Source organism: Symphalangus syndactylus, chromosome 15 (genome assembly GCF_028878055.3).
Source record: "Symphalangus syndactylus isolate Jambi chromosome 15, NHGRI_mSymSyn1-v2.1_pri, whole genome shotgun sequence".
NCBI lineage: Eukaryota > Metazoa > Chordata > Mammalia > Primates > Hylobatidae > Symphalangus > Symphalangus syndactylus.
This window is the reverse complement of record NC_072437.2, coordinates 20,151,747-20,179,368: the sequence shown is the minus strand read 5'-3', so window position 1 is coordinate 20,179,368 and position 27,622 is coordinate 20,151,747. Positions and strand designations below refer to the sequence as shown.

At 41.5% G+C, this 27,622-nt stretch overlaps 2 protein-coding genes across 9 annotated transcripts in view; one reads left to right on the top strand and one right to left on the bottom strand.

Moving 5' to 3' along the window:
* PCCA (propionyl-CoA carboxylase subunit alpha) overlaps positions 1 to 27,622 on the top strand; it is a 452,191-nt gene that overhangs the window by 54,905 nt on the left and 369,664 nt on the right. For all 8 annotated transcript variants that reach the window (XM_055244179.2, XM_055244183.2, XM_055244186.2 and 5 more), the window contains 2 exons: positions 8,972 to 9,085; positions 11,280 to 11,333. In XM_055244179.2, the coding sequence (XP_055100154.1) occupies positions 8,972 to 9,085; positions 11,280 to 11,333 (168 nt within the window). The remainder of the gene's footprint in view (positions 1 to 8,971; positions 9,086 to 11,279; positions 11,334 to 27,622) is intronic.
* On the bottom strand, positions 4,265 to 4,783 carry LOC129463559 (large ribosomal subunit protein eL15-like). The gene is made up of 2 exons (XM_055244201.2): positions 4,470 to 4,783; positions 4,265 to 4,350 (listed from the first exon to the last, which is right to left on the bottom strand). The coding sequence occupies exons 1-2, from the start codon at positions 4,762 to 4,764 to the stop codon at positions 4,280 to 4,282; spliced, it is 366 nt and encodes a 121-aa protein (XP_055100176.2). The 5' UTR covers positions 4,765 to 4,783; the 3' UTR covers positions 4,265 to 4,279.

The following is a 27,622-nucleotide window of genomic DNA, read 5'->3' as shown; positions in this document are numbered from 1 at the left end:
GAGCCACCACACCAGCCAGCTTTGCTTTTTTATAAGATATCTGTTGTATTAAATTTAAAAATGGTTAATGGTGGCTGGGCGCGGTGGCTCATGCCTGTAATCCCAGCACTTTGGGAGGCCGAGGCGGATGGATCATGAGGTCAGGAGTTCGAGACCAGCCTGACCAACATGGTGAAACTCCGTCTCCACTAAAACTACAAAAATTAGCCGGGTGTTGTGACACATGCCTGTAATCCCAGCTACTCAGGAGGCTGAGGCAGGAGAATCACTTGAACCCAGGAGGCGGAGGTTGCAGTGAGGTGAGATCGTGCCACTGCACTCCAGCCTGGGCGACAGAGTGAGACTCTGTTTCAAAAAAAAAAAAATGGTTAATGGTTAGAAGAAATACAGATAGCTCAGAAACATGCAAATATGCCCAAACTCACTAATAACCAGGAAAATGCAAATTAAAAAAATGAGGAATCATTTTTCTCCATTACATTAATAAAATTAGAAAGATAAACCATGTTCAATGATAGTGTAGTGTAGGGAAATTAATCTCTAATAGTAGTGTAAGTTGACCTAAGATTTTAAATGTGTAGTTTGTGGTATTTGTACTTTTAAATATTTTTCTTATAGAAGTATACATATGTATGCAGATTGGCATGTTTAGGGAAGCTTATTGCCGCGCACAATACCTGCAAATTGGAACCATGTCCAATATTAGGAGAATGGTTAAATAAGTTATGATTCATCTAGATTACTAGAAATACTGGGTAGCAGTTAAAAATTATGAGGTAGATAAAAAAAACCTGAGTGATAAAATTAGTTGCAGAATAAAATGTAGTGTGATTCAGTTTATACCAAGAAAAATATTAAACACAAAAAACTCTGCACTTTTATGTCTGCATATCCATATGAAAATGCTTAGGTAAGTTTGGAAGGACACATGCAAAACTGATCATGGCTGGATAATAGGAAATGGGACTAGGAGCCTTTAAAACAGGGCAGGGAATAATGGTTATCTGGTATCTATACTGTTTAAGCTTTTTTTCTTTTTAAGCAAAGGAGTAACTCATACATTACTTGGGTAATTACAATAAAATTGAAAAATGTAAGAACATCTAAATGACTTGCTTTATATGCACAGTGTCGTCATTTAGTGGCCTGTGTTGAGCAGTGATAGCTGCTGCTGGGGCTCTGGTAGGGCTTTAAGATCCCATGACTTTTGGTGGCCCTCCATATTTTGTGGAATTGGCATTAGCTGTTCATATGGTTTGGAAACACTTTTTTAAAAATTGATTTCAATGGAGATTATTTCCCAATCCTATTCCTAGAATTTCACTCTGTTATTGCTTCAGAAAGATGTATTCAGAAATATATGCCTGTGTATTTATGTCTTCATCGCTAGACTTTGAATGCATGTGTGATAGCTTTCTCTTTAGTAAGTGGAAAATAATCTTAAAGATTGCAAGCTAGAGCTGAGCCCACACTCTTACTGGTATTTTCTTGTTTCCCCCCCTAACCTTATCTTGTCATAGTTTTTCTTAGGTAGTATTATTTATTTATTTTTTACTATATAGTGACATTCTTCAAATGTATACTTTCATTCTGGCTTGTTGGTAATTGGCCGGAAATTGTAATGGATCTATATAGTTTTTGTTGTGTTTTTTGTAAAATCTGTATAACATAAAGTTTACCATTTTGCTCATTTTATTTCATTTATTTAATTATTATTTTATATTTTTACAGATGGGGTCACACTATGTTGCCCAGGTTGGACTCGAACTCCTGGGCTTGAGTGATCCTCCTGCCTCAGCCTCCTAAGCCGCGGGGCCTACAGGAGCTGTGCCACTGCACATGGCAGTTTTAGTCTTTTTATTTTTTATTTTTTGAGACAGGGTCTCACTCTGTTACCCAGGATGGAGTGCAGTGGTGGAATCACAGCTCACTGCCACCTTAGCCTCCACTTGGGAAGCCTCTTGGGTCTGCCACTGCTTGTCAGAAACTTTTTACTCTGAATTATTTCATATCTCAGGTGTTTTTACCTAGTTATTTTGCACATTACCCTTCTCAAACTCATTTGTTCAAGTTTTTCCTAAGCTAATAAAGGAAAACAAACCTGAGTCATCTCTTGGCTGTCACTCTGCCTCTCCTACTCTTTACATCCAACCATATGTACAGTCCTCACCCCACCCACCCTACCCCTACTCTACTTTTTCCTCTGCTTTATTCTGCAGTCTTTTCCTTTGTGGTCTAGTACCCACCAGCTACACTGACATGACTCTTGCTAAGGTTTTGCTTGAATACTTGATGTCTCCTTTCTCTCTGTCATTCCTCCCCTTCTCCCTTGATGCTTCTACTAAGGGGTCAGTGGTATGAGAAGATAGTTCTCCTCCTGCTGGTTTTCATTATTTTGTTGTTTACTGTATCGTCAGGAATGCGTGCTTGCAAGACAAAGACTAAAACAAAAAACAACCCAAACAACAAAAAAACCCCAAACACCTTTGTTTTGGTTCCAAGATTGATTCAGTATTAGTTCCCTTTTGTGAAATGAAAACAGGATTGTAGAAAATGGGCTGGGAATTTTGCAACTGGCAAAAATGTATTCTCTTTTTTCCCTGTAGTTTAAAATGTTACCACTTTGAAACTCATGTAAGTTATCTTAGAAGAAAAGTAGTAGTCACTAATTCTACCATCCAAAATAACCATGAATAAATATGTCTTGGTGCTACACATGTAGTTTTTCAAAATGTAATCAAAGCGAATCTTTAAAAAAAACATTTTGTTTTCTATGATCAAATTGCCTTTCTGGGAAAGGACATGCCAGAATTTTAGTTTTTTAAAACTTGTATAAAGTATCTTTAGATACTTTGAAATAGAAAGAGTTCTATTCTTTTTTTTTTGAAATAGGATTTATCTGGTTGTTTGATTTTTTTTTTTTTCAGTTATTCAAATGAAGATTGATGCAGTTGACTTTCCTTTAACCTTTTAGTCTTTCAGGGTAATTTTCTTTCTTTTTTTTTGAGACTCTCAATAAGTTTATTATTTTTTAAATTGTGGTAAAATGCTTATAAGGAAATTTACCATCTTAGCTATTTTTAAGTGTACAGTTCAGTGGCATTAAGTACATTCACGTTGTTGTGCAGCCATCACTATAATCCATTTCCAGAACTCTTTTCATATTGCAAAACTGAAACTCTGTATCCATTAAACAGTAACTCCCCATTCCAGGATCCCCACAGCCTCTGGCAACCACCATTCTACTTTCAGGATAATTTTCATTGGTTAGTAATGTTTAGATAATTTGATTAGATTTGGTGAATACTGAAGACTGGCCGGGTTATGTAAGGTGTTGCTACTTTCAGCCAAGGAGTGCATCTAGTCTGTATTATGTCATCCTTGGAGTGTTCTACCCAGTGTCTTGCATTGAAGGACATCACAAGGAAAACTCCTGTATTCTCAGTCATGGTAAATAGTGTCCACTTCATTACAGATCTCCTTGAGTGATAGGTTTCAAAATATCTCTAGGCATGAAGAAAAGCTGCTTGTCTTCTCTACCTTTCTCAGTATGTACTAGTTTAGAAGGTATTCAAAAGCTTTCACTGAGACCATTGAGTTTTATACTAAATATAATATCTGGCCTAGCACTTTTTATCACTCATATGCAATCTATTTGATAAGGACAGGGACCAAATAGAATGTCTTTTTCAATGTATTTTAGGCATCTAATTGACTAATATGAAATTTTCTATTAATCCAAAGTTTTTAAATGCAGGCATAATTCCCCCCCACCCACCTGCAAAGATTCAGTCTTGCTCTGTTGCCCAGGCTGGAGTGCAGTGGCCTGATCGGCTCACTGCAACCTCTGTCTCCCAGGTTCAGCAATTCTCCTGCCTCAGCCTCCCGAGTAGCTGGGATTACAGGCGTGCACCATTACGCCTAGGTAATTTTTTTTTGTATTTTTTGGTAGAGACAGGGTTTCACCATGTCGGTCAGGCAGGTCTTCAACCCCTGACCTTGTGATCCACCCGCCTCGGCCTCCCAAAGTGCTGGAATTGCAGGCGTGAGCTACTGCACCTGGCCGCAGGCATAATTTTTAACCTATTTATATCCAAACATTTAAATTTATTTATTTTTTATTATTTTTATTATTGTATATTTTTATTTATATTATTTCAAATTGCTTATTAAGTATGAATTTTACAAACTTTACTTATATTAGCGGTAACGGTAGAGCGGGAGAGTATTGTGCCTTCTCCAAGCTGCCTGGAGAGAACCACCAATAATGTGGTGGAACTTATGGCCGTTTCCAAGGGCCACGGCTCTTTTGGCCTGCAGATGTCAGCAGCCCATGCATCTCCCTGTGCAGTGGACTGGTTTGGTGATCCATTAGGTGTCAGGATTTCTTCTGATAGCTTTATGGAATGGATCAATGAGGATAACCTCAAAAAATTTGTATGTGGAATCTTCACCAACCCAGTAAGAATTCAGGACTCTCAAAGCCCCACAGTGGCGTCCAGCTCGCTCCTCTGCAACGGACTGAAGGCTTGGAGCAAACTTTAGCTGGTTAACACCATGATGGACAGGCTTGCCGTAAGTTGCACCCTTAGGAACTGGGCGTTTTCGGCCACCAGGGCGAACACGAATCCTATATATTACGTAACCTTGCTTGGCCTCATAGCCCAGTCGGCGTGCTTTATCAGGCTGGGTGGGGCAGGGAGCCCTGTGGAGAGCAGAGAGCTGGTGGTACTGCCAGCAGCGGACCCTCAGAAGAAAGCGCATGACATCAGACTGCTGCTTTCTCCATAGCTCCTGGATGTACTCGTATGCACCCACCTTGGCTTACCTGATGGCTGCTGCCGGACGGAAGAAAAGAAAGTTTAATTTATTTTTTAAAAGTTAATAAGGAAGATGATTTTTCTCAGTCTTGTAAGATGAAAAACACATCTGTTCTCCTAGTTTGTTATTTGGAAATTAGGCTCATACAGGTAATAGCTGATACAAGTAATTTTTCTCTGAAGAATAAAATAATTCAAAATATAAAACTAAATGCTTGGCCGGGCGCGGTGGCTCACGCCTGTAATCCCAGCACTTTGGGAGGCCGAGGTAGGCAGATCACCTGAGGTCGGGAGTTCGAGACCAGCCTGACCCACTTGGAGAAACTCTATCTGTACTAAAAATACAAAATTAGCCAGGCATGGTGGTGCATGCCTGTAGTCCCAGCTACTTGGGAAGGCTGAGGCAGGAGAAACGCTTGAACCTGGGAGGTGGAGGTTGCGGTGAGCCGAGATCGCGCCATTGCACTCCAGACTGGGCAAGAGCAAAAACTCTTGTCTCAAAAAACAAAACAAAAAACAAACAAAAAACTAAATGCTTGATGGGAAAACTAATAATCTGCTTTAAAAATCTCTGTTGGTTTTCTGAGAATGGAGAAGTTTATGAAGACAAACTATACTTAGTGTTAGTACTTAAAATGCTTTACTTTTCTTTTTGAAACATAGCCAGCAAATCCTGCTTAATTGATTAGTCTACCTCAGTTTAAACTTTCCATGGTTGTTATATATTTCCTTTGCCATTAAAATATATAAAAAGGAATTTATATTTTTCAAGATGTTGAAATTTTTGAAACAAATATATTCAGTCAGCCTATGCAATATTAAGTCATTCTGCAGAATAGCATCTGCATTGCTTGAATATTGTTTGTTTTGTATTATTAAGCCAAAGAAAACCTCACACATTTCATACAACAATGACAACAAAATTGAAATAGAGTTTCAAAAGTTTGTTAGATTGTTCTTTCCAGGTTGACACTTAAGTGTCTCTTTAACTAAGGCAGTAGAGAATTCTAATGTTTTCCTTTGCATGGCTTTTTGCTACTAGTGACCCTGGGCTAGACTGTGGGCTTGTTGAGATGTGAATGAACCCTGCCCCCGAAGTAAGATTTATTCCTGCAAAGGGAGGAAAAGAAGCCAACCAATCCTTTGTAAACAATTTGTTTAGTCCTTCTTTGTAAAGTCCATAGCAGTTTTGACCTGCTTTTAATGCATGATTTATTCAAATGTTTATTGGAGCACTCTTTTTTTTTTTTCAAACTGGAACAATCTTAATCACCCAGTAAAACATTAGGCTCTGAACTAGTTCTTAGTATGTTTATTTTATTTATTTATTTATTTTTTGAGACAGAGTCTCACTCTGTTGCCCAGGCTAGAGTGCAGTGGCGCGATCTTGGCTCATTGCAAGCTCCGCCTTCTGGGTTCATGCCATTCTCCTGCCTCAGCCTCCCGAGTAGCTGGTACTACAGGCGTCCGCCACTATGCCTGGCTAATTTTTTGTATTTTTAGTAGAGACGGGGTTTCACCGTGGTCTCGATCTCCTGACCTTGTGATCCGCCCACCTCGGCCTCCCAAAGTGCTGGGATTACAGGCGTGAGCCACCGTGCCTGGCCTAGTTCTTGGTATGTTTATAAAACGTTTGTGATAACATAGGAAAAATGTCTATTATGCTAGTTAAAAAACAAAAGGGTGCAAATTATATATGCAGTATCATTATGAAAGTGTATTTAGAGAAAAGACTAAGTAAAAATGTCAATACTATTAGGATTCTCTCTCTCCTTTTTACTTTTGAATGCATGTTTATTGTAGAAATTTTGGACACATAAACACATGTGCCTATGTGCATCTTTTAATTTCTTTTCCTCGATAAACCACCAGTTGCCACATGTATTGCCAAGATTAAGAAGACTTTATGTAGGTGTAGATTTTTACCTCAAACATAATGAAAAATAGATAATAAAAGTTGCAACTTTTTTGTACCTCAAAGGCAATGGCTTTTAACATTTGATAATGAAAGTTACTAAGCAAGCTGCTATCCAAGTGTATCTATGAGTAAATAGCTTTAATCACATAACATTGGGCTAGGGGAGATTAAAACAAGAATTTAAGGCATAACCTTATGATCTGGTGGAGGAGAAATTGTTAACAGTGTGCAAAGCAGTTAAAATGAGATTGTTGGGGAGATGAGATTATATGCTAAAATTTGCACTAACTACTCTCAGAGTTTAGATTAAAGGAGATTCATCCTAAATTGAAGTACTTGGGAAAGATCCAGTGGTAAATGTGAAACTTGAAGTACATCTTCTATAATAGGTAGTATCTAAGGACAATAAAACAAGTGTGGGCTGGGCGCGGTGGCTCACGCTTGTAATCCCAGCACTTTGGGAGGCCGAGGCTGGCGGATCACGAGGTCAGGAGATCGAGACCACGGTGAAACCCTGCCTCTACTAAAAATACAAAAAATTAGCCGGGCGTGGTGGCAGGCGCCTGTAGTCCCAGCTACTCGGAGAGGCTGAGGCAGGAGAATGGCGTGAACCCGGGAGGCGGAGCTTGCAGTGAGTCGAGATCGCGCCACTGCACTCCAGCCTGGGCGACAGAGCGAGACTCCATCTCAAAAACAAACAAACAAACAAAAAACAAGTGTGGATTTAAGTTTAAACAAAGACTTAAATGTATTCTTTTTAAAGGATTGTGAAGTACTCAATTTCTTTCTTACAGAAAAAAACTACAATCACAATTACAACAACAAAATTGACAGTAACAGGATCTGAAGTGGACAGAGGGCAATAGGGCAATAGAGGAGGGGGCATCCTGGTCTGAGGGCAGAAGAGCAACTTGAGGTTGGGGGCATACCAGGCAACGATAACCTCGAGGAAGGCCTTGCTTTGAACACAGGGACATTTAGAAGCCCTTTGCAAGCAGGGCTGGTTTTCCCTACAATTGGCATTATTAAATAATTACCGAATGTATGTATTTGGATATTTTATAGTAAGATATTGACCTGAAAATCCCTTGGGCATTTACTTGATCTTTTACCTTTCAATACTCAATATAATTTTTTACTAAAGTGGAAAATATTTATTGAATTGACAAAGAGAATTCTTAGCTTTCTAAAAGACTACTTTTTTAGTTTTTTAAGATCTCATTTAAAACAAGGTATTTAAAAATTATAACTGAAGACTCTAACAGAAATACTCAGGTATTTGCCACCTTTGACTTTTTTTTTTTTTTTTTGGTAGAGGAGTGGGTCATAAATGTTTAGGTATATGTTTGTGTTCCAGTTTTTATATCTGCCTTGCAAAATAATTGTAATCTGGAAGTTTCTGAAACTGGAAAACCATTAGGAAATTAGGAAAAGTCATTTAAAAAGATAGTAATCCTTTCATCAGTTAAAAAGAATAGACTCCTTTTAGAACTAAATAGTTTACTCTTTTTCATATTGAATGCTCAGCTTCTATTATGCAAAATAAATAGATTTAAACATTATAGAGTGAGTAGTCTTAAAAATGGAGCATACATTCCTGAATTTTGAGTAGCTTTAGAACTTAATACACATATCATTTCTTTTAGGAATAAATGTAAAATGGATGAAGATTGAATGTGAGAGTATTTAAATGATTCTCAAGATTTTCTGGTTCATGTGTTGTGATATTGAATTCTTTCTTTCGTCTTAGGCTTTAATTTGTGCCTGGTGCTGACCTGATGCTGTGCAGGGACACTCACTGCATCCCTCCATTCAGTCCCTCTAATTATCCCAACTTCCTGGGGAGCTTGCTTAGAACTGGGCATGAGTTCTCGTTATTAAAATATTGGGCTACTCTGGCTACATGTAACAAGGTAGTTTTTGATATCAAATTTATGTATTGATGAACGGAATAGGAAGCTAAAATTGTTTGCTGTGATTTTACATAAAGAGGTAGGGGATATTATGGAAATTATTTGCTTAGACAATGAATTAGGCTGTAATAAATGAAATCATGGGTAATAGAGTTCTTGAGTTTATTTGTTGCATTGTTGCTTTTTAGTGCATACTCAAAAAGAAACATGACTATAAATGATATGCAGAACAATCAGATATGCAATTTTGTGTGTATTTGCAGATGATGGTAATTCTTTTTGCTGGGCACATCTGTTAATGCAGAAATTTGTCTCCTCAGGTTCATGTGAAAATGGCGGATGAGGCCGTCTGTGTTGGCCCAGCTCCCACCAGTAAAAGCTACCTCAACATGGATGCCATCATGGAAGCCATTAAGAAAACCAGGGCCCAAGCTGTGAGTCTGAATGAATCTATCTACTGCAGCTGTTTCATATGTAGTGAGCAGAAAGCTAGAGTTTGTATTTAAAAAAAAAAAAAAATAGGAAAGAATGATTGAAAATGCTGTTGCAGTTAGTTCATGTCACATGAGTTAAATGTGGTCGAATTCGCTACTGGAAATCAAAGGCTTTGTAGCATCTGGCAGTGTTGGTCGCTGATCCTGCAGGTGGCTGCTGGATTCAGCTTTCACACCAGGGAGCAGTTTCAGTTCATTTCCAAATTTGCTAGGAAAAAAGAAATCCCAATTAGTTTTGAGTATTAACCCTTTCAGTGTAATAAGAGCATTTTAAAAAATTCTGTGTTATAAACAGGATCCAAAGACTCTGTTCAAATTCCATTTTAATAATTAAAAAATTACTTATACCTGGTACACTTCCAGAAATAAAAACAGCACATTTGGTAATTATTTTAGTTTGTTAATGTCAGTAGACTGCTCATAATTTACAAGGATAAATCTTTCTCTTCACCCCCAGTTCTGTTTGAATAGAGTGGAATCCAAGGGAAAAAATGATTTCTGACATCAGAAACAGTGTTTTTTCTTTTATTTTCCTTTTTCTTTTTTTAATTATCAGAACTAATTATATATAGTGTTAAAAACTACACAAAGTTATCTCTAAAATTGGATGGAAACATCCAACACCAGCAGTTAAGCCTGGAGCGCTTCAATTAGTGCTCACATTTCTTTTGAAAGAAATGTTTTAGTAAGATGCATGTTTAAATAAAAAACCTAATTTGTGAACCCATATTATAGATGTTTACAGTTTATTAGCACAGTTAGTGAAGGTAAAACACTAACTTTTTGACTGTAGCTTGCCAAAATAAATATGTAGTTGAGTGTTGATAAAATGAAATTGGTGGAATGAAAACTCTTCTTCTCTGATACAGTAGTTTAAATTCTTCTGTACCATGTTCATAAAGCTTAATTCATTATTTTTTTTGTTTGTTTTTTGAGATGGAGTTTTGCTCTTGTTGCCCAGACCAGAATGCGATGGCGTGATCTCGGCTCACTGCAACCTCTGTCGCGCCAGGTTCAAGTGATTCTCTTGCCTCAGCCTCCCAAGTAGCTGGGATGACAGGTGCTTGCCACCATGCCCGGCTAATTTTGTATTTTTAGTAGAGAAGGGGTTTCACCATGTTGGTCAGGCTGGTCTTGAACTCCTGACCTCAGGTGATCTGCCTGCCTCAGCCTCCTAAGCTGCTGGGATTACAGGCATGAGCCACTGTGCCCAGCTGGAGTTCAGCATTTAAAAGTCGCTGATAGGTAGCTATTTCTGGATTATGATACTGGTTCCTTCAGAAATTTGACTTTCTTTTTAGCAGAATTATTTTACTAGAAGTATGTTCAACACTGGCTGATACTGAAGTGGCTAAATTTATGTTTGGCCAGTGTGGGAGAGCCAAAAATTACTTGATTGGATCAGGCTGGTAGATTGTAGCAATGTGGCTTGTGGGTGAGGATAGTATAAAGTAGTTGTGAATGGCAGAGTTTGGGGTGAGGAAGGAAAGAAGAGTAGACACTAGAAGAAAAAAAATTCAGAGCACAAAATAAAAGTAAAACCACACCTCCATTTTAGTTCAGTTTGATAGAAAGGGCTTGTTGGTAGTTGCTGAGTATTATTAATGCTGTCAAGAATAAAATGCGTTAGCTGTCCTAGTAGTCTGGGTTTTGGAAATTACCAGTTCGTGAGTACTGTAAAGAAAGGAGAATTTAGAGTTTTTCATCCATCTTGCCAAGGTTCCTTTTACATAATTCTTTGACACACCAGCCATTGTGAAATTCTCCAGAATTGTGGACAAAGTTAGCCTCAGGAAAAAGAGAGAGAGTTTTGTTGAATAGTGTAGACAAATGGCAGTGGGCAGGAAGCTATGTGGGCATATACTCCCCATTATGGTTAGAACAAGGGTAATGTGTGGAAAATGAATCAATTAGGACAAAGGGAGTGTGGAGAAAGTAAATACAAGAGGCAGATTCTTGGAATTTGATTCTGATCCTAGAAATGTGAGTTAGAACTGATCAGTGTATAAGAGAAGTGTACTTATTCAAGGGCTCTTGAGCAGTAAATATTAATACATAAATGCACTGTACATTTTGCTTATAAAGCTTTTGCAATATGATAAAATTGAAAGTGCTTTTTGCTTTCATTTCTAAGGTACATCCAGGTTATGGATTCCTTTCTGAAAACAAAGAATTTGCCAGATGTTTGGTAAGTTGGTAATGAACCAGAAACTGTTCATTTCTATTTCAGAAAGCAGTTTGGTAGCATAGCTTTTGTAAACGTGGGTAGTGATGGATTATAGAATTTTAATTAACCCAGCAATTCTTTGAAAATTGTTTGTGAAAAGTGAAGTGGTTTTATTCTGAAACTCAACGTTTATTTGAAGAGTAATTATAAAAATAGAAAAGTTTAGAAAATCACCATTACACTGAATGAATGATACCTGGTTTATTATATATTGCATGGTATTTGAATTAAAGTTAAAAACTTCAGATTTTTAACTGTAAATATGTTAGAGAGTTTAGTGAGTTATTGTAGTGATTTAATTATTTTGTGGCATTTAATATCACATCTTACCAATGCCTCTATTTTGAGTGAAGTTGTTTTTAATGATCTAAATGTCCCCTTCCAGCTAGATGAATTAACGTATGTTTGTTATTAAATTGATTTTTCCAGGTATATTTATAACTTCATTCAAGATGGTACTGAAACCTTATTTTTTAGGACTAGAATATGATTTTGATTAATGTTTGTACATATGTTTGTTATTAGACCAATTATGCCAGGTACTATCTTAATTTATTCTAATATGTTATACTTGTTTCTGTGGCATACAGTCATGTGTTGCTTAACAACGTGAATACATTCTGAGAAATGCATCATTAGGCAAGTTCATCCTTGTGCGAACATCACAGAGCCTGCTTACACATATCTACGTGGTAGAGTCTTGTACACACTCAGGCTAAGTGTGTTATAGCCTATTGCTCCTGGGCTACAAACCTATACATGTTGCTGTACTGGATCCTGTAGGCTGTTGTAATATACTGGTAGATATTTGTGTATCTAAACATGTAAACAGAGAAGATACAGTTAAAAATACAGTATTAGAATCTATGGAACCACTGTCATACGTGTGGTGCCTCATTGAAATATTCTGTGGAGCATAACTGTACTCGTATTCTGTTCTTCCACGGATTGGAAATTATTTGTGAATGTTGTTATTTTCTAGATGGAATTTCCACTTAAAATCTATAACTTTAACTTGAAACGATTATTAAGATCACAGAATTGTCTATTTTAACCACCTTGCTTTATGGGTCCAAAACTAAGGCCTAAAATCCTGAGAGGGCAAATTACATGTACACATCCAGAGGTTCCAGTTTCCCAGGTTTTATGCAGCGTGTCTACGTTTTTTTGTTTATATCCCTTTTTATTTTTTATCTTCCTTGGAATTTTGACCAAGATTCTGTTATTATAAAAACTATTTGAATATAATACTTAAATTTAGATGTGTATGTGTGTATATATATAATGTAATGTGTTACATTTTAGTCTGTATAGATGAGAGGTTGGCACACTACAGTCCACAGGACAAATGCAGCCTGCTGCCTGTTTTTGTAAATAAAATTTTATTGAAACACAGCCATGCTCTTTCATTTACGCATTGTCTATGCTGCTTTTGTCCTGTGACAGCAGAGTTGAGTAGTTGTGACAGAGACCATTTGGCCTATCAAGCCTAAAATACTTTTTCTGTGGTCCTTTATAGAAAAAGTTTGGGAACTCCTGCTATAGATGAATATCCAAATCCAAATTATATGAGTAGGATAAGTGATGTGGTGCCAGTATTATACATTTATTCCTATCAGTTAATACATTTATTTATTTTATATATATATAATATTATATACATATAATATTATATACAGTTTGTGCATTTTTTCAGTTATTAAAAAAATGCTGCTTTTTTTTTGGAGACATAGCCTTGCTCTGTCACCCAGGCTGGAGTGCAGTGGCATGATCTCGGCTCACTGCAACCTCTGTCTCCCAGGTTCAAGCTATTCTGCCTCAGCCTCCTGAGTAGCTGGGATTACAGGCACATACCATCACACCTGGCTAATTTTTGTATTTTTAGTAGAGACGGGGTTTCACCATTTTAGTCAGGCTGGTCTCGAACTCCTAACCTTGTGATCCACCCACCTCGGCTTCCCAAAGTGCTGGGATTACAGGTGTGCCACTGTGCCTGGCCAAAAAATGCTTCTTTAGAGTCTGTTTAAGGCCTTTGAGAAGGATATATTAATAAAAATGAATCCAGTCTGGTTCCTGCGCACTGGGTGCTCATAGTCATGTTACGGAAAATAAGTTGATACACAAATAACTTCACTTTAGGGAAGAAAATACTGTGAGATAAGATCAATATCTTTGTAAATGAAAGTAAGAAGGATGATTTCCATCTAGGGTTCTACATTAGAGAAAAACCTGTAGAATATACAACCTCCTCCTTTCTTTCACATGAATTTTCTTTCCAAACCTATTTCCCCATTTCCCTTTTATCAGTGCTGTGCCTCCACCCAGCCTGACTGTGCGCTGCTCCCATGCGTGGCTGGCTCTGCCCTCAGTGCTTTCCTCACTCTCTCTGGGTGGGCGTGCCTGGCCTCCCACCCACCGTGTCTAACTACTGCCTGCCCTTGAAGGCACATTTCACATGCAGCCTCTGTGGGGAAAGGGTTCTAGATCCTTCTGTTGAGAAGTAATTTATTTCCTTGGGCTTTTTGTTTCAATTTGATTGGAATGTTTTTGTTTTTGGAAAAATGATTTGTGCTTTATCTGATACATTGTTTTTACTTAATATCTGGGACTAAAATGATTTTTTGATTTTTTTCATAAATGCTGTGTATTTGCTTTAGAAAGTGTACACTAGGCCAAATTCCCCCAATGTAAAAACACACCAAACTTTATAAGGCTGATAATTTTTTATGCCGAGTTTACGCGAAGTGGGATTGGATTTTATACAGTCCCTGCTGTCCATGACTTGAAAAAGATCATGTGGGTCGGGCGTGGTGGCTCACGCCTCTAATCCCTGCACTTTGGGAGGCTGAGGTGAGCAGATCACTTGAGGTCAGGAGTTCGAGACCAGCCTGGACAACATGGCGAAACCCCGTCTCTACGAAAAATACAAAAATTGGCCAGGTACAGTGGCACGAGCCTGTGATCCCAGCTACGTGGGTGGCTGAGGCAGGAGAATCGTTTGAGCCCGGGAGGTGGAGGTTGCAGTGAGCTGAGATCATGCTACTTTACTCCAGCCTAGGCAACAGAGCGAGACTCTGTCTATCTGAAAAAGAAAAAAAAAGAAGATCATGTCTTTTTGTTATTGCTTAAATAGTTCATAGAAAAAACAAAGCTACACATAATCCTCATAAGAATAGTGATTTTAAATAATTTTAATGTGCTGAGCCAACAGATTTTATTTCCAAGCTGTTTTCTATTCTGTATTTTCCCTGCAGGCTTCTTTTATTATAAGCATTAAAGGACCATCCATGGGAGACTATGAGGATTGTTAGGATGAGGCAAAGACATCTTAACAGAGTTTACAAAGAGCTTCGAAACGTGAAACTACCTTCTCTGGAAAAGTGGGATGTTGGCTTGAAGATATTTCCTAGTATTCTGTGTTTTCTTTCTGGTTTTTCTATGTTGTTTTAATCATATTATCATACCTTGTCATTTCAGGTAACATAGCATTGTAAGTTATAGTAATTAGTTTCAAGAGGAACATATGTTAGAATTTGTGTTTTGTGTTTGGATTCTGTTTGTGTACTTGAAAGATACACATATATGTAGATGGATAGTGAGTTCCGTCAGGATGCTCAGCGTTGAAAGCATAGGAGGGAATGTGCTGAGCGTGTGAGGTTTGGCGATTGTGCTCTTTTATCTTCTTTCTTTCTTGAGTTTTTAGCAAGATAAGAAATATAACTACTGTAAAATGAGAGGTAATTTTTAAAATAGCCACTGGGTTAACCAAAAACCTTTTAAATAGCTGTGGCATCCAGTGTGGGCAAGGGTCACATAGTTTTGTTCCTGGAAGTGTAAACTGTTTCAGGCCTCCCCCCGCCCCCAGAAATTTGCTAGTATATATCAAAATTTAAAACATCTATATGTTCTTTAATTTAGCAGTTCCACCCTTAAGAATCTCACTTACAAAGATATACTTGAGAAAATGTTCATGGTAAGGTGTTTCATAATAGCAAAATTTAGAAAGTGGTCAAAAGTAAAATGTGGAGAATGATGGCTTCCCTGCAGGGTCATTGGTCCTCAGTTATAAGGCTGCAGTCCATGGTGTGTTATAGTTTAAAGTGTGTTGTAAGCACTTTGTAACTAACACTAGAATTCTGAAGTTAGCAAGTTTGCCAGTGACTTTGTTTAACAATTTTTTTGTTTATAAAATAGTTTAAAGTGGATTAAAAATGATCCATATGATACTCTACTCATTCATATTTAGACTTTTTTTTTTATTTGAGTAGGAAAAAATAGGAGAGACTTAGACCTTGCAAGCCCGTGGTTGTTTATAACTCATTTTCACTGTGTGGGCTGTAATCTGCATAGCTCATGGAAATACATTATTTTTATATATCGCAGCTTAAGAAGGGTTGAGAATTGTTACTGTAGTATATTTTGTGTAGACATCATTTTAATGACATAAATTTTCTTATTAACATTATATTTTCCATTTTGGACACAGACCTTTGATTTTAGTATATTAAAATTTTTAATTTTTGAGAATGTAAAATCCTAAGAAATTTAAGCACATGAAAACATTGAAAATTAGGATTTTTTTCCATCTTTGAACCTTCGAAACAAAACCCCAATTTAAGTCTTTAGAGGTCACCACTGTTACCTTCTGGAGCATGTGTGTCTGTGTGTGTGTGTGTGTGTGTCTGTCTGTCTGTCTGCGTGTGCTAGAAGTTTGCTATCGATTTGTTATGTAAGATACTCTTAGTTGCTTAAGTAGGACTTACCTTTTTTATATGAAAAGAAGTGGCATAGAACTTTTCTTATATAAGAAAACAGTGGTCCCTAGGCTTTTAAAAATAAATATGGAATACCTACCTGCAGATAAGTTATTTAATCTTTATGACAACCTATGATGTATTCTTATTTTTATTCTTGCCTTTATGGAAGAGAGAACAATCTCTGAAAGGTTAAATGCCTTGCCCAGTGTCACATAGCTGGTAAATTAGAGTATGGATCCCTTGTTTAGTATATGTTCCAGACTGACTCTCAGATGCATTGGAACTGGGCTGGGCTGTTAGTGGTATTTGTTTTTAATCAATAGCTTTAGCTGGCATCTGTTCTTGCTGTTGGTGGAGGCTTCTCTCTTTCTGCTCCCTTCCCCTCTTCCCCATTGGTGTATCATCATAGAGATCTAAAAAATAGAGTTGTTTCTTTTGTTTTTCTCATCTTGTAACTTGGATGCCAGTGAAGGCAAATCCTCACTTGGATTTGCTGACTTACTAAGTAAGGTAACTGAGTGAGCTTTGCTCGGTTAACTGAGTGCCAGAGCTGCAGCATAGAGATGTCGGTGCCTTTTACCACTCGTTGATATTCTTAAATGGAACTAATGAAGTCTCCCTGGATTTGGAGGAGAAATTTCTGTGACTCCTTTTTCCTTTTCACAATAATTTTTAATATTTTTCTAATTGTGACTTGTACATATGTGATGTTCAAAAGAATTGATAAGAGCTAATGAATGCAACTTTATAAAACCCTTATTATGACAGAATATCTTTTGAAATGTTTGAGAACGTTTCCTTTCCTATATGTTGGCTTAAGTTCAGCTTTTAGAATATTTGAAGATTTTGAATGTGGTGTGGAATACCAAATGCTCTAAGGTGAATGCCTGAAAAAGGAAAACTCTCCCTTTACAGTTAGGGAGTCTTTTAAGGATGTAGACTATAGGTCAGATACTTTTAGGGCTTGTGGGATTTTGGGGAGTGGTTTCAATAGGAAAAGTCTGGGATTTGATGAGGCTGGGATTTTTTTCTCTTTGCTTGAGGTTAAAACAGGTTGAAATGTGATGTTCTAGTTTTCCTATTACGCTCTCTCCTTACTGCCCTGTGCATCTATTAGCTCATTCTGGAGTCGGAATGACAGGCAAATTCTTTCTCTGCCACTTAATAGCTGTGTGATCTTGGACAGGTTTAATGTCGGCCTCTGAAGATTGTGTTTTGTTCTTACTATTGGCATGATATGTATTTCTCCATCCGTGATTTTATGTTGAAAATACTGTGTGTTTCTTGTAGCCAGGATGTAGTTGTGTCATGCTTTTGAAATAATTCTGATGGTCTCTATTTTTAAATTGTAGTGTTTAGACTATTAAGTTTTTTCTTCTTTAGTTTGCCTTAGTGTATTTTCTTAAATAGCAGCTTTATTGAGATTTAATTCATGTGTCATCATGCTCACCCTTTAAAAGTATACAATTGAGTGATTTTTAGTATAGTCACAGAGTTATGTAACCATCACTACTATGCAATGTCAGTAAAATCCACTAACATTTAATAAATGATCAAGGTGGTTGGATTTATGTCTAGCATTTTATTATTTGTTTTCTGTCAGTCTCCCCTTTTTTTCCTTCTGTTTTCCTTTTCTGACTTGGATTATTTTAATAATTTTTGAAATTCCATTAAAATTTGTCTATTGGATCTATCTATTTTTCAGTGTTTTTTCTAGGATTGCAATATCCATCCTAACATTTCATAGTCTAGTTAGAGCTAATATGATACCATTTCAAGGAAAATGTAGAAATTTCGCAATCATATAGTCCATTCTCCTTCTCTTCCCATCACTATCCTCTATGTTACAGTTGTTATATGTATTTCATCTGCATGTATTAAAAATTCTAAGGGAAAGTGTTATAATTTTGTTATAAACATGTTGAGGTGAGTTAGGACATTTCTTTAAAATGATCTGTCAGATTTAAAATATAGAGACAAATCTCTAGATTAAATATTTTATTTGAGAATCACAGAATTGGAATTTGAGACATACACATGGGGTCTTCAGTATGTCCAAGGAACAAAGAGAAGGTTGAAGGTTTTATTAGATAGAAAAAAAATGTTACTGATTATTTTGAAAGAAAGTTCATTGGTACTTGAAAAGCTTTGGGAGCTGGCAGGCTCGGATAGGAGAGTGACAGTGGTGGTTAAAAACTAGTCTTAGAGTGATAGCAGGTTGTTTCAGCGGTTACTAGGTAAAGTTGGTCTTAGGGTTACAGCAGGCTGTTTCAGCAACTGTGCCTCTGGACAGTTCAGCTCTTGGAGCCTGTGCTATGTGCCCTGAGTGCTTTTTTCCCCTGACTCCTTGACTCTTATGTAGTTGGGTATACAAGAATGACCCAATTCATATAATCAACTTTCACAGATCCAAATATCATTCAGTTGAAATTAAGACTCATTTTCTTTTGGTCCATTCAGAAAATGTTGTATTTTAAAATTACATATGTATTTTTATTGTGGTAAAGCAGACATAACATAAAATTTACCCTTTCCCGAATTTTAAGAGTGTGGCTCAGTGGCTTTAATTTTATTCACAATGTTTTGCAATCATCAGCTCCAGAACTTTATAATCACCCCAAACTGAAACTGTACCTATTAAACAGTAATTCCCCATTTCCCACCTACTCCTAGCCCCTGGTTCTGTCTCTGTGAGTTTACCTATTCTAGGTACCTCACATAAGTGGAATCATATAAGATTTGTTCTTTCATGTCTGGCTTATTTCACTCAGCATAATATTTTCAAGGTTCATCCATTTCCTTCCTCTTTAAGGCTGAATAATAGTCTACTCTGTGGATATACCACATTTTGTTTCTTCATCACCTGTTGATGGACATTTGGGCTGTTTGTACCTTTTGGCTGTTGTGAATAATGCTGCTATGAACACTGGTATATAAGTATCTGTTTGGGTCCCTGCTTTTGCTTCTTTTTAGTATATAGCTAGGAGAGGAATTGCTGGGTCCTTTGGTAATTCTATATTTAACTTTTTGAGGATCTGCCATACTGTTTTCCATAGTGGCTGTACCGTTTCTCATTCCCATTGTTTTATTGTTTTTAATAACCACCAAATCATGCCTTTCCTTAATGCAAGCTCTGGGTAATTAGTTGACTGATTGGATATTTGTAATGTAGCTTTAGATAAGTTTAAGAGGTTTAATTTGACAGTATCTTCCTAACCAATATGTTTATGCTTGTTAGTATAGTGTTAATGCCAGAGACCTATTGCACAGACTTGTGGGAGTATTGGGCCTATCGGCCATGGACATTTATTAATAGTTTTTCCCCTAACATTTTCTTTAATGAAAAATTCAAGAAATACAGAAAAGTTTGAAGAATTGTACTACAAATGCCAGTAGATTCTATAATTAACATTTTCTTATTTGTTTTTAACACATTTATTCATTTGTGTTTTCCTCTACTAATCTATCAGTCGACCTCATTTTCATTTTGCACGTCAACTTACGTTGTAGATAATAGTACAATTCACTCGTATACACTTCAGCATGCAATTTTTAAAGCAGAGTTCAGGCTGGGTGTGGTATCTTACACCTATAATCCCATCACTTTGGGAGGCCGAGATAGGAGGATCACTTGAGGCCAGAAGTTTGAGGCTGTGGCGAGCTATGGATCCAGCCTGGGTGACAGAGCAAGACCCTGTCTCAAAAAAATAAATAAGTAAATAAGTACAATAAAAAAATAAACCAGAGTTCATTATTCGTTTACAGCTTTTCCAAGAAAGTCTTATTGAAATACAATTGCTATTCAATAAAGTGCACATATATAAGAAATTAATTGTACACTTACATGTGTACACTCATGAAATCATAATCACAATCAGAATAAAGAATGTAACCTTCAACTCCAAAGACTTCCTGGTGCTCCTTCGCTGGCTCTTTCGGCCACTTCCCAGCCTTCCTCCTCCCCCTTAGGCAACTACTGATCTGTTCTCTCATCATAGATTATTTTGCATTTACTAGAATTTTATATAGGTGGAATAACACAAGTTATGCTGTTTTTGGATTTTTTTTTCGCTCAGCAAAATTATTTTGAAATTGATCCATGTAATTGTATCAGTACTTCATTCCCTGTTTTTTTTTTTGTTTGTTTGTTTTGTTTTGGAGACAGTTTCCCCTCTGTTGCCCAGGCTGGAGTGCAGTGGCACAACCTCCGCCTCCTGGGCTCAAGTGATTCTCGTGCCTCAGCTTCCCAAGTAGCTGGGATTACAGGTGTGCACCACCATGCCCAGCTAATTTTTGTATTTTTAGTAGAGACGGGGTTTTGTCATGTTGGCCAGGCTGGTTTCGAACTCCTGGCCTCAAGTGAGCCGCCTGCCTCAGCCTCCCGAAGTGCTGGGATTACAGGTGTGAGCCCCCGTGCCTAGCCTGCATTCCTTTTTATTGCTGAGTTCATTCCTTTTTATTCCATTGTATGGGTTTACCACCATATTTTTAGTAGCCATTCATCTCTTGGTGGACCTGTGAGTTGTTTCCAGTTTTTAACTATAACTAAAGGTGCTATGAACAAGTAGTTATGTGGGCATATGCTTTCAATTTTTTTTGGTAAATGCCTAGGAGTGGAATGGCTAGATCATTTGTATGTTTTTTTTTTTGTTTTTTTTTTTTTTTTTTTTTTTATTAATTTTTTTTGCATACAAAAACAATAAACATTTTCTAAAAATACATACAAACAAAAAGATGCGTATCAAACATATTAGGAAGGTTGCACATGGGAAGTCGGGGAATAGAAATGGGGGTGGGAGTTAAAATAAATGAGAGAGGGACTTTATATGGATCAGTGATAATAACTCAATCCTCTATTTGACAAAGAAGAGGGAGAAGGAAGAGGAAGAAAAAGAAAGTGGGATAAAGGATCAGAAAGGGAGGAAAATAGAAAAAATTAGAGTATGACTCCAGGGTAGACCTGTTTTGTTGTCATTGAGTTGGTTGGTTGGTTTGTCTGTTGTATTCTTCATGTTTCGCCAAGTTGGCCAGACTGGTCTCGAACTCCTAGCCCGAAGTGATCAACCCGCCTCGCCCCCCAGAGTGCCGGGACCACAGGCGTGAGCCACCACGTCCAGCCCCCACATTGCTTCTGGCCTCCGTGGTAGACCTCCCAGACGGAGCGGCCAGGCAGAGGAGCTCCTCACTTCTACCCAGACACGGGGCGGCCGGGCAGAGGGGCTCCTCACTTCCCAGACGGGGCGGCCAGGCAGAGACGCTCCTCACTTCTTCCCAGACGATAGGTGGCCGGGCAGAGGCGCTCCTCACTTCCCAGACGATGGGTGGTCGGGCAGAGGTGCTCCCCACTTCCCAGACGATGGGTGGCCGGGCAGAGGCGCTCCTCACTTCCCAGACGATGGGCGGCCGGGCAGAGGCGCTCCTCACCTCCCAGACGATGGGTGGCCGGGCAGAGGCACTCCTCACTTCCCAGATGGGGCAGCCGGGCAGAGGCGCTCCTCACCTCCCAGACGATGGGTGGCCGGGCAGAGGCGCTCCTCACCTCCCAGACGGGGCGGCCGGGCAGAGGCGCTCCTCACTTCTTCCCGGACAGGGCGGCCGGGCAGAGGCGCTCCTCACTTCTTCCCGACGGTGCGGCCGGGCAGAGGCGCTCCTCACTTCCTCCCGGACGGGGCAGCCGGGCAGAGGCGCTCCTCACTTCTTCCCGGACGGGGCGGCCGGGCTGAGGCGCTCCTCACTTCCCAGACGGGGCGGCCGGGCAGAGGCGCTCCTCACTTCTTCCCGGACGGGGCGGCCGGGCAGAGGCGCTCCTCACTTCTTCCCGGACGGGGCGGCCGGGCAGAGGCGCTCCTCACTTCTTCCCGGACGGGGCGGCCGGGCAGAGGCGCTCCTCACTTCTTCCCGGACGGGGCGGCCGGGCACAGGCGCTCCTCACTTCCTCCCGGACGGGGCGGCCGGGCAGAGGCGCTCCTCACTTCCCAGACGATGGGAGGCCGGGCAGAGGCACTCCTCACTTCCCAGACGATAGGTGGCCGGGCAGAGGCGCTCCTCATTTCCCAGACGGGGCGGCCGGGCAGAGGCGCTCCTCACTTCCCAGACGGGGCGGCCGGGCAGAGGCGCTCCTCACTTCCCAGACGATGGGTGGCCGGGCAGAGGCGCTCCTCACTTCCCAGACGGGGCGGCCGGGCAGAGGCGCTCCTCACTTCCCAGACGGTGGGTGGCCGGGCAGAGGCGCTCCTCACTTCCCAGACGGTGGGTGGCCGGGCAGAGGCGCTCCTCACTTCCCAGACGGTGGGTGGCCGGGCAGAGGCGCTCCTCACTTCCCAGCCGGTGGGTGGCCGGGCAGAGGCGCTCCTCACTTCCCAGCCGGTGGGTGGCCGGGCAGAGGCGCTCCTCACTTCCCAGACGGTGGGTGGCCGGGCAGAGGCGCTCCTCACTTCCCAGACGGTGGGTGGCCGGGCAGAGGCGCTCCTCACTTCCCAGACGGTGGGTGGCCGGGCAGAGGCGCTCCTCACTTCCCAGACGGGGCGGCTTGGCAGAGGCGCTCCTCACTTCTTCCCGGACGGGGCGGCCGGGCAGAGGCGCTCCTCACTTCTTCCCGGGCGGGGCGGCCGGGCAGAGGCGCTCCTCACTTCTTCCCGGACGGGGCGGCCGGGCAGAGGCGCTCCTCACTTCTTCCCGGACGGGGCGGCCGGGCAGAGGCGCTCCTCACTTCTTCCCGGACGGGGCGGCCGGGCAGAGGCGCTCCTCACTTCTTCCCAGACGGGGTGGCCGGGCAGAGGTGCTGCTCACTTCCCAGACGGGGCGGCCGGGCAGAGGCGCTCCTCACTTCCCAGACGGGGCGGCCGGGCAGAGGCGCTCCTCACTTCCCAGACGGTGGGTGGCCGGGCAGAGGCGCTCCTCACTTCCCAGACGGTGGGTGGCCGGGCAGAGGCGCTCCTCACTTCCCAGACGGTGGGTGGCCGGGCAGAGGCGCTCCTCACTTCCCAGACGGGGCGGCCGGGCAGAGGCGCTCCTCACTTCCCAGACGGTGGGTGGCCGGGCAGAGGCGCTCCTCACTTCCCAGACGGTGGGTGGCCGGGCAGAGGCGCTCCTCACTTCCCAGACGGTGGGTGGCCGGGCAGAGGCGCTCCTCACTTCCCAGACGGTGGGTGGCCGGGCAGAGGCGCTCCTCACTTCCCAGACGGTGGGTGGCCGGGCAGAGGCGCTCCTCACTTCCCAGCCGGTGGGTGGCCGGGCAGAGGCGCTCCTCACTTCCCAGACGGTGGGTGGCCGGGCAGAGGCGCTCCTCACTTCCCAGACGGTGGGTGGCCGGGCAGAGGCGCTCCTCACTTCCCAGACGGTGGGTGGCCGGGCAGAGGCGCTCCTCACTTCCCAGATGGTGGGTGGCCGGGCAGAGGCGCTCCTCACTTCCCAGACGGTGGGTGGCCGGGCAGAGGCGCTCCTCACTTCCCAGACGGTGGGTGGCCGGGCAGAGGCGCTCCTCACTTCCCAGACGGTGGGTGGCCGGGCAGAGGCGCTCCTCACTTCCCAGACGGTGGGTGGCCGGGCAGAGGCGTTCCTCACTTCCCAGACGGTGGGTGGCCGGGCAGAGGCGCTCCTCACTTCCCAGACGGTGGGTGGCCGGGCAGAGGCGCTCCTCACTTCCCAGACGGGGCGGCCGGGCAGAGGCGCTCCTCACTTCCCAGATGGTGGGTGGCCGGGCAGAGGCGCTCCTCACTTCCCAGACGGTGGGTGGCCGGGCAGAGGCGCTCCTCACTTCCCAGACGGTGGGTGGCCGGGCAGAGGCGCTCCTCACTTCCCAGACGGTGAGTGGCCGGGCAGAGGCGTTCCTCACTTCCCAGACAGGGCGGCCGGGCAGAGGCGCTCCTCACTTCCCAGATGGGGCGGCCAGGCAGAGGTGCTCCTCACCTCCCAGACGGGGCGGCCGGGCAGAGGCGCTCCCCACCTTCCAGATGGGGCGGCGGCCCGGCAGGGGCTGCAATCCCAGCACCCTGGCAGGCCAAGGCAGGCGGTCGGGGGGTAGAGGCTGCCGCGAGGCCAGACCACGCCACCGCCCTCCAGCCCGGGCAACACCGAGCACTGGGTGAGCGAGACTCCGTCTGTAGTCCCAGTACCTCGGAAGGCTGAGGCGGGCAGAGCACTCGGCGTCAGGAGCTGGCGACCAGCATGGCCAAGATGGCGAACGCGTGCCTGCATCCAAAGGAGAAAAGGCAGGCAGCGGTGGCGCGCGCCGGCAGTCCCAGGCAGTCTGCGGCGCGGGCAGTAGCAACCCGAGTAGATTGTAGCTGGGGCCAGAGAGGCGAAAGAAAGAAAGGAAGAAAGAAAGAAAGAAAGAAAGAAAGGAAGGAAGGAAGGAAGGAAGGAAGGAAGGAAGGAAGGAAGGAAGGAAGGAAGGAAGGAAGGAAGGAAGGAAGGAAGGAAGGAAGGAAGGAAGGAAGGAAGGAAGGAAGGAAGGAAGGAAGGAAGGAAGGGGAAAGAAGGAAGGAAGGAAGGAAGGAAGGAAGGAAGGAAGGGGAAAGAAGGAAGGAAGGAAGGAAGGAAGGAAGGCTCATTTGTATGTTTTATCTTCTTAGAATCTGCAAACTCGTTGGTACATTTTACATTTCCGCCAACAGTGTATGAGTGTACTAGTTGCTCCACATTCTTACCACCCTTTAAATTTAACTGTTATACTGTGTAGTGATGTCTTATTGTGGTTTTGTTTGCATTTGTCTGATGATTAATAATGTTGAGCTCATTTGCTTTATATCTTTGTCGATGTGTTTGAGAAGTCTTTTGTCCATTTTTAAATTGAGTTGCTTGTCTTGTTTAGAAATATTAGGGTTCTTTATTCTAGGAAAAGTCTTTTGTCTGGTACATATCATTGCAAATATTTTCACCCATGATGTGGTTCTGTTTTCATTTACTCAGCAGTATCTTTTGAAGAGCAACAACTTTTAGTCTTGTTGAAGTCCAGGTTATTGATTTTTTTTCTTTTATAGTTTGAACCTTTTGAGTCTTAAAAATATGGGTCAGGCCCGGTGGCTCACACCTGTAATTCCAGCACTTTGGGAGAGTGAGGTAGGTGGATCTCTTGAGTCCAGGAGTTCCAGACCAGCCTGGGCAACATAGTGAAACCCCATCTCTACAAAAAGTAACAAAAATTAGTTGGGCTTGGTGGCATGCAGCTGTAGTCCTAGCTGCTTGGGAGGCTGAGGTGGGAGGATCACTTGAGCCTGGGAGTTTGAGGCTGCAGTGAGCTGTGGAGTGTTACTGCAGTCCAGCCTGGGCAACAAAAGAAGAATGTGTCTCAAAATAATAAATTATTAAAAAAATAGATGTATGTAATTTCTTGCCAAACTCAAGGTCACTGAGGCTTTCTTGTTTTTTGTTTTGTATTTCTAATATTTTATAGTTTTAGATCTCTGATCAATTTTGAGTTAATTTTTATATGTGGTGTGAAGTAGGGTCTAAATTAATCTTTTTTGCATGTGGCTATTCAGTTTGCTATACAATCTCTTGAAGAGGTTATCCCTTCCTCTTTGAATTGCCTTGACACCCTTGTAGAAAAAGTAATGGGACATACATGTGCGAGTATTTTTTCCGGACCATCTGTTCTGTTCCATTGAGCTAGTTTGTCTTTATCTCATTAGCACACTATCTTGATGTTGTCTTGATTGGCTTTCTAAGTTTAGATATCAAGAGTGTTAATTTCTCCAACTTTGTTGCTCTCTTTCTTTTTCTTTTTTTTTTTTTTATTATATTTTAAGTTCTAGGGTACATGTGCACAATGTGCTGGTTTGTTACATATGTATACATGTGCCATGTTGGTGTGCTGCACCCAATAACTCATCATTTACAATAGGTATATCTCCTAATGCTTTCCCTCCCCCATGCCCCCACTGCACGACAGGCCCCGGTGTGTGCTGTTCCCTATCCTGTGTCCAAGTGTTCTCATTGTTCAGTTTCCACCTATGAGTGAGAACATGTGGTGTTTGGTTTTCTGTCCTTGTGATAGTTTGCTCTGAATGATGGTTTCCAGCTTCATCCATGTCCCTGCAAAGGACATGAACTCATCCTTTTTTATGGCTGCATAGTATTCCATGGTATATATGTGCCACATTTTCTTAATCCGGTCTATCACTGATGGACATTTGGGTTGGTTCCAGGTCTTTGCTATTGTGAATAGTGCCGCAATAAACATGTGTGCATGTGTCTTTATAGCAGCATGATTTATAATCCTTTGGGTATATACCCAGTAATGGGATGGCTGGGTCAAATGGTATTTCTAGTTCTAGATCGTTGAGGAATTGCCACACTGTCTTCCACAATGGTTGAACTAGTTTACAGTCCCACCAACAGTGTAAAAGTGTTCCTATTTCTCCACATCCTCTCCAGCATCTGTTGTTTCCTGACTTTTTAATGATCACCATTCTAACTGGTGTGAGATGATATTTCATTGTGGTTTTGGTTTGCATTTCTCTGATGGCCAGTGATGATGTGTTGCCCCCTTTCAACATTGCTTTAGCTATTTCATGTTACATATAGATTTCATATGCTTGCACACACTTCATGTACATATAGATTTTAGAATCAGCTTGTTAATTTCTCCAAAAGCCTGTTGGGATTTTGATTGTGATTGCGCTGAATATGTAGATCAATTAGGAGAGTCTGGATGAGTTAATTGCCTCCCAAAGCAAACAAAAAACAAAAACATTTTTTTTTTTTTTAAGACAGATTTTTGCTCTGTGACCCAGGCTGGAGTGCAGTGGCACAATGTTGGCTCACTGCAACCTCCGCCTCCCTGGTTCAAGCGAAACAAATACTCTTGAGAGGAACATAACAGAATTTAGGTTTCTAACTGTAGGACCTCATTCATAATACATGACACATACTCAAGACAAAAGACAACAGGGATGAATGGTAAGATGAATACCCAAATGAGCAAAGATTTTTTTCCCCCTTGGGATTTTCTTTTTTTCCAAGGGGAAAAAATATTACAGAGTATAAGATCCAGGCTGTTTATTAATAGCTTAGTCCATTAAATGTGTTATACCTAGCCACCACTAATAAAACACAGCTGTAGATAACAAACTCTTTTTTTTTTTTTTTTTTTGAGATGGAGTCTCGCTCTGTCGCCCAGGCTGGAGTGCAGTGGCGCGATCTCGGCTCTCTGCAAGCTCTGCCTCCTGGGTTCATGCCATTCTCCTGCCTCAGCCTCCTGAGTAGCTAGGATTATGGGCGCCCGCCACCACAACTGGCTAGATTATGAACTCTTAAAAATACTTTGTCCACACCACCTTTCATTTACTTCCATGTATTACTAATCCTGCTGAGGCCATCTTGGTGTGACCTCCTCCCTTACCACTGACTCCCTCTTTTCTCTCTCAGAACTTCCTTACTTTAACAATCCAGTTGAACACATATGCTGCCTTATTCAGCAGTTGAATCTCAACCTGAGAGATTCTAATGTTCATTCTTCAGTTCCACACATAACCATCGTGAGTAAGAGAG